At 36.0% G+C, this 7148-nt stretch overlaps 1 protein-coding gene across 1 annotated transcript; it reads left to right on the top strand.

The window, feature by feature from the left end:
• Positions 1-3849: 3849 nt before the first annotated feature.
• LOC140861743 (uncharacterized) lies at positions 3850-6904 on the top strand. The gene is made up of 4 exons (XM_073264760.1): positions 3850-4243; positions 4372-5989; positions 6072-6177; positions 6248-6904. Exons 1-4 carry the CDS (start codon positions 3850-3852, stop codon positions 6902-6904), a joined length of 2775 nt encoding a protein of 924 aa, XP_073120861.1.
• The last annotated feature ends 244 nt before the right edge of the window (positions 6905-7148 follow it).

The raw sequence follows: 7148 nt of genomic DNA, 5'->3' as shown, positions 1-7148 counted from the left end.
CTCATTAACAACACTGAAAAGACAACGGTTTTATACACAAACTGTTGTCTTTTTGCCTTTAACAACGGTTTTTACAAAAACCGTTGTCGTTAATCGTATTTTTAATTAAAAAGACAACGGTTTTTAAAAATCCGTTGTCTTATATTCGTCAAAGACAACGGTTTTTAAAAACCGTTGTCAATGAGCGCGTTTTTGATGTTCTATGACAACGGTTTTAAAAACCGTTGTCTATTAGAGTTTTTCTGAAGTTCTAAGACAACAGATTGTAATCTGTTGTCCTTGTTATTTATTTATTTATTTTTTATTTTTAATATTTTAAAAAATATAATAATATTTAAAAAATATAATACATATAACATTAACCCATATAGTACAACACTATGTCTGCCTTAAGAAGAATCGAGAGAAACCCAATCCCTAGCCAAACTCTTCGCCCCCTTCAACCCAGCTCACCTCCGGCGCCGATGGATCGCCGAAAAATGGTTGTCCGACCTCTTTGCACCTAGCCCAAGCCTTGGCAACGTCAATCGTGAGTTTAAAGCTTGGATCGAAGCTTCAGTGTCGCGACTTTCACGTGTAAGTTTTGTTGCTTTCTTCTCTTTCTTCGGGCTCATGTTTCTAGGTATTTTTAGTAGATGTTGAGAGTCTAGATTTATTGTTGTTTGGATTTTAGGTGAATGTCGAGAAAAGGTGAAAAGCGAGACTCTATTTTGTGTTTTTTTTTGGGTTCTTTCATTAGCTCATCCGTTTGTGTAAAACCATTGCCTGTGATATTGTTTTCGAGTTCATACCACAAAACTCATGTTACTCTTTGGTGTTACGCATTCCTACGGGAGTATCGGCAATCCGTGTTGATTATCTTTTTGCTAAATTTGTCTATGTTATAATATATATGGCTCGGTCACTCTGTTCTCGGTTGTAGTTTCTACATATAATATGAATTTCCAGTTTCCAAATAATTCATTTCTTCCTGGTTAAAGCTAGACAGGCAATTTTTACCTTTTGTAATACTGGATCGTAGTATTTTAAACCTTGACTTCACCTCACCGTATCACATTTTTATATAAAAGTCATGCAGTAGTTATTTCAAATCTGTTTAGTTAGCGACCTCTTGTTTGAATTCGTTTAATTTGATTTTTTTTCCTTTTTGTTAAATATCTATGGTAGTGAGGATATATGTATGTGCATGGGCCTCTGTATGCCTTTCCTTGGTTAGAAAATCCTGTTTTCTTGATGAATCCATGGCCAAAGACTTGTAATTTTCCGATGACTTGAAGCCTTTGTCTTTTTCCCCATTCTTATTTATATGATATTTTTTAATTCTGTTGTGTGACATTGGATGTGTTTTTGTGTTCATAAATGATTCTTTTGATTCCTGCCAAAGTCTAGAAAGAATCCAGACTGCTTAATGGAGAACCTGTTTGGAAAAATTTCCTTTTCTTCTTTTGGCAGTACCCTGGAATTTATACGTGTTTAGGTTATGGTCATGGACATAGACATTTTCTGCTGTTTTTATTGATGACTATCGGGTTTCAACTGATCTGGTTTGACCCTATTTATTTTCCTTTATCTTGTTTGGATACTTTTATTTTAACATAATATCATTGCACATGGTTCAAGTGTCAAACAGGTTAGCTTTTACGATGATGATGTTCGCTACTGGCAACATTGGCGTAATCGTTCTGCTGCTGCTGAAGCTCCATCAGCTGTCAATAATCTAACTTCAGCTTTCAATTCCCCTGCACCATCCACAAAAGGACGTCATTTTCTTGGTCATATGCTGTGAGAACAAAGCTATTTTCTGAACAGATTTATTGGGATTAAAGATATTGGCGAGATATTTTGTTTCTTTTCTGAACAGATTTTCTCAGTTCTTGGAGAATAAATGTAGGCGTGCGCATCCATTTAAAAGAGTGAAGTAATCAATTGAAAGAGTGCCCCCTCAAACAATGGCTCGGTAATGACGAGTTCTGGTGTAGAATTCTAGAGAAATCCCATAACTTTTGCGCTTGGTTGAGAAGAAAAAGGTCAGTGAAGAAATGTTTTCCCTGTATCTGATTACTAAATTCAGTTTATCCTGTAATGAATGATTCTTTTATTGGAAAAAAAATCGGCTAATGTTGATAATCAGAACCGACCCATTAGGGGCAGATCTCCTCCTCGAAGAAATTTTTCATGAGTTTGTGTTTAGTGTTTTTAAAATTACAAGTTTTGGTTGCAAATCCACTGAATCGCCCAAATTATTGGTTGAATATTGAATTTATTTGAGTTTGTTGCAATCTTTTCATCATTCTGTTAATTGTGAGATGTTCTTTCTTTGAAAATCATAAACCCATCAACTCTTGAATTGGTGTGACCTTGTGAGGTTGGAGTGTAGATGAAGTTGTGCAGGTATCAATAATGCAACAGTACTCAAGGTATCCATGAAAGAAAAAGGTGGAAATATTTGCATAAAATAGCGATTATTTCCAGTTGTGTTAGATAACTTCTCTGTGTGTTTTCTTGGCCATAATGGTGCGTGTTCTAAATTGATACAGGATTATTTCCAGCTGTGTTAGATAACTTCAGTGCCAATGTCTCTGTGGATGGGAACTGATCTGTGAATCTTGTCTGTGGTATACTGCTGGTAAGATAATCCTCTTCTTCATTTCTTATTTTTGATTTTTGAAATATGAACATCAAAAAGTGGTTCTATTTTGTTACTGTTTTCTTTGCCATTGAATTCTTTTCACAATTTTTCATTATGTTCTAGGTTGAATATCAAATCATAAAATTTATTTTTCTGAGAAATTCGCTCCTTTTCACTCAAATATTGGACATTAGTAGAATTAGTTCTTTCCTTATTTTTCCATAGTCCGTTGATTGGTGGATTAGATCAATATTTAAGGATTTTATTATAAAGATTAGAAACTAGTGTTAACTGGTATATTTCTTCAACAAAATAGAATGATAAAACATTGATTAATTTTTTTTAAGTTTTGAAGGATTAGACTCAGTGCTGGTTTCTTATTTGTATGAGTAATGGACAAAGCTTGGATGTCAAAGAACAGATTATCACATGAATATGAGGTTGGGGTAGAATCTTTTCTGCAATTTGCAATGCAAAATGCCAACGATCCAAATGAAATACCTTGCCCCTGCACAAGATGTGGTAATCTACAGATGAAAGATGTTCGCACTATAAGGGCACATTTGTGTTCTAATGGCATGGATTTAACATATCATACATGGATTTGGCACGGAAAAAGATCTACGGTCAAGAACCCAATGAATGATAGTGATCAAGTAGGACCAGATGAACACAAATATTTTGCCGAGGAAACTATAGATATGGTACATGATGCATATGATAGCTATGCTGAGAATCCAAGCCAGTTTCATAAGATACTTGAAGATGCCGAGAAACCTTTATACTCTGGATGCACAAAATTTACAAAGTTAACAGCACTTGTGAAATTATTTAATTTGAAAGCAAAATATAGTTGGAGCGATAAAAGTTTCACTGACTTGCTAAGTTTGTTAGGAGAAATGCTTCCTGATCACAATGAATTGCCTTTATCCTACTATGATGCAAAGAAAAGCTTCAGTGCATTAGGAATGAATTATGTGAAAATACAAATGCCAACGATCCAAATGAAATACCTTGCCCCTGCACAAGATGTGGTAATCTACAGATGAAAGATGTTCGCACTATAAGGGCACATTTGTGTTCTAATGGCATGGATTTAACATATCATACATGGATTTGGCACGGGAAAAGATCTACGGTCAAGAACCCAATGAATGATAGTGATCAAGTAGGACCAGATGAACACAAATATTTTGCCGAGGAAACTATAGATATGGTACATGAATGCATATGATAGCTATGCTGAGAATCCAAGCCAGTTTCATAAGATACTTGAAGATGCCGAGAAACCTTTATACTCTGGATGCACAAAATTTACAAAGTTAACAGCACTTGTGAAATTATTTAATTTGAAAGCAAAATATAGTTGGAGCGATAAAAGTTTCACTGACTTGCTAAGTTTGTTAGGAAAAATGCTTCCTGATCACAATGAATTGCCTTTATCCTACTATGATGCAAAGAAAAGCTTCAGTGCATTAGGAATGAATTATGTGAAAATACATGCTTACCCTAATGATTGTATCTTGTACCGGAAAGAGTTTGAGGACTTGTCCAATTGTCCTATTTGCGGTATGTCTAGGTGGAAGTTGGGTAATAATTCTGTGGTGAATGAAGGTACTCCTGCAAAGGTTCTGTGGTACTTCCCACCTATTCCTAGATTTCAAATCGGAACAAAGAGGTGTCTAAAGAGTTAACTTGGCATGCTGATAAAAGAATTTGTGATGGATACTTGCGTCATCCAGCTGATTCGCCGGCTTGGAAAGTAGTGGATCACAAATGGCCGGATTTTGCATCGGAGTCAAGAAATCTTAGATTGACCATATCAGCAGATGGGATCAATCTCCATAGTTTGATAAGTTCTGCATATAGCTGTTGGCCAGTTGTGATGATAACTTACAACCTTCCTCCATGGTTGTGTATGAAGAGAAAATTTATGATGCTGACTTTATTGATTTCTGGACCCAAACAACCTGGAAATGATATTGACGTTTATTTAGCACCTCTAGTTGATGACTTAAAATGTTTATGGGAGATAGGTGTTGATGCATATGATGCATATCGGAAAGAATATTTCTCGCTCAGAGCTGTCTTACTATGGACAATCAATGATTTTCCTGCTTATGGGAACATGACAGGTTGTGTTGTGAAAGGATATCAAGCATGCCCTATCTGTGGGAAAGAAACATATTCGACCAGGTTGAAGCATAGTAGAAAAATGTCATATACAGGTCATCGAAGGTTTCTTCCTAGAAATCATCCTTACCGAAGGCAAAAAAAAGCTTTTAATGGGAAACAAGAGTTTAACCCCGCACCAAAACCATTAACTGGGCTTGAAGTGTTGGAAAGAGTTGATAAGATTAACTATCGTGCGGGAAAAATGAGTGGGAAGCTTCAGCGCAAGGAGTTGGAAACAAAATCATGTTGGAAAAGAAAATCCATATTCTTTGAACTAGAGTATTGGAAACATCTACATGTTCGACATGTGCTTGATGTGATGCAGATTGAAAAAAATGTTTGTGAAAGTCTTATTGGTACGCTACTTAATGTTCCAGGAAAAACAAAGGATGGGGTAGCCGCTAGACTAGACCTTGTGGAGATGAATGTGAGGACTGATTTGGCACCAAAGACGGAGGAGAATAGAACTTTTTTGCCAGCAGCTTGTTTTACACTAAGTAGGACTGAGAAAAGAAAACTTTGCAATTCTTTGTTTGGAATGAAAGTCCCTACAGGTTACTCCTCCAATGTTAAAAATCTGGTGTCAATGAAGGACTTAAAACTTGTTGGCCTCAAGTCACATGACTACCACACTTTGATGCAACAATTGTTTCCAATCACCATCCGCGATGTCTTGCCTAAACATGTTAGAGATACTATCATCCGGTTGTGTGGGTTCTTCAATGTTTTATGCAATAAAGTGATAGATGTCTCAAAGTTGGATGGTCTGCAAAGAGAGATTGTTACCCTATTGTGTATGCTTGAAAAATATTTTCCACCATCGTTTTTCGATATAATGGTTCATTTAACTGTCCATCTTGTGCGGGAGGTAAAATTGTGTGGACCTGTTTGGTATAGGCAGATGTACCCATTTGAAAGATTCATGAAGATCTTGAAAGGCTATGTGCGAAATCGCAATCGGCCGAAAGGGTGTATAGTCGAATGTTACGTTGCTGAAGAGGCTGTGGAATTTTGCTCCGACTACATGTCTAACGTTCATACAATTGGGATCCCAACAAGGCATCGACAATTACAACTTACTAGGCCTTTATCTGGTGCCGTAGTGTACTCCACTAGCCTTGATGAGTTGCATCAAGCGCATCGCTATGTGTTGGAAAATGATGTTGACGTTGATCCATATATCGAGTAATTTCTCTAACTTATTAGTAATTTCTTTCAACTTTTTTGATCTATTGTTTAACATAAACACATTTATTTTTTTTATTAGGGAACACATGACATTTCTGAATGAAAAATTTCCCAATAAAGCTAAGTCCAAAAAGTGGTTACAAGATGAGCACAACCGCGCGTTTGCTAACTGGTTACGTGACCGTGTAAGTGTCATAAGCATTGAAATATAAGTTTTGAAGTTCGTGATAAAATTTATCACATTGTGAAATATAGGTTGGAAGTGGTGTTGGTCATTCCACCTGTCAAATATCAGAAAGATTAAAGTGGATAGCCCGTGGACCTAGCAATCAAGTGTTAAAGTACTCTAGCTATCTGATTGATGGGGTAACTTATCATACCAAAGAGTGTGATGATACACGAGTGGTTCAAAACTCTGGAGTAAGCTTAATTGCAAAAACAATGCAAGTTGCCAGTGCAAAGGACAAACATCCAGTTGTGCCAGACATGATTTTCTTTGGAGTCATTCAAGAGATATGGGTACTCGATTACCACAAATATCAAGTTCCAATGTTTAAATGTAATTGGGTTGAGAATAATAACGGTATTAAAGTTGATGATCTTGGTTTCACGTTGGTGAACTTGAAAAGAGTTGGATTCAAATCTGACTCTTTTATCTTAGCCAGTCAAGCAAAGCAGGTGTTTTATATTGAAGATCCTCAAGATCCTACATGGCATGTTGTACTTACTACTCCTACCAAGGAGTACATTGAATTCATATCTGAGGATGTGTTGGAAAACTCTGTAATTCATTATCAATATTTTACTAGAGGATTTCTACCAATGGAACCATTGGATGTTGATGAAAAAGATGAAAATGAACCACCATGCATTCATGAAGATTGTGATGGAACTTGGGTTGACAATGCATAATGTAACCCACTGAAATCCTTTTTTTACTGTTTAGTATATAAATCTCGTTAATCTATTTTCTTTGTATTTTATCTTGAAATTTATAGTTCGTTTTCATTATCACTCTTTATTTCGTTTTAATACGTATGCCTAACAAGATGTCAACTTTTGCAGGAACTGTCATTGGGGAAACTTGAGGTCTGATTTGGCATTGAATAATCTTCTAATTTCTGGCACTATGGAAGCTCGTGAACAGTTTCGTAAG

This window comes from Henckelia pumila, chromosome 4, assembly GCF_033568475.1.
Source record: "Henckelia pumila isolate YLH828 chromosome 4, ASM3356847v2, whole genome shotgun sequence".
Classification (NCBI taxonomy): Eukaryota; Viridiplantae; Streptophyta; class Magnoliopsida; order Lamiales; family Gesneriaceae; genus Henckelia; species Henckelia pumila.
This window is presented reverse-complemented; position numbering and strand designations above follow the sequence as displayed.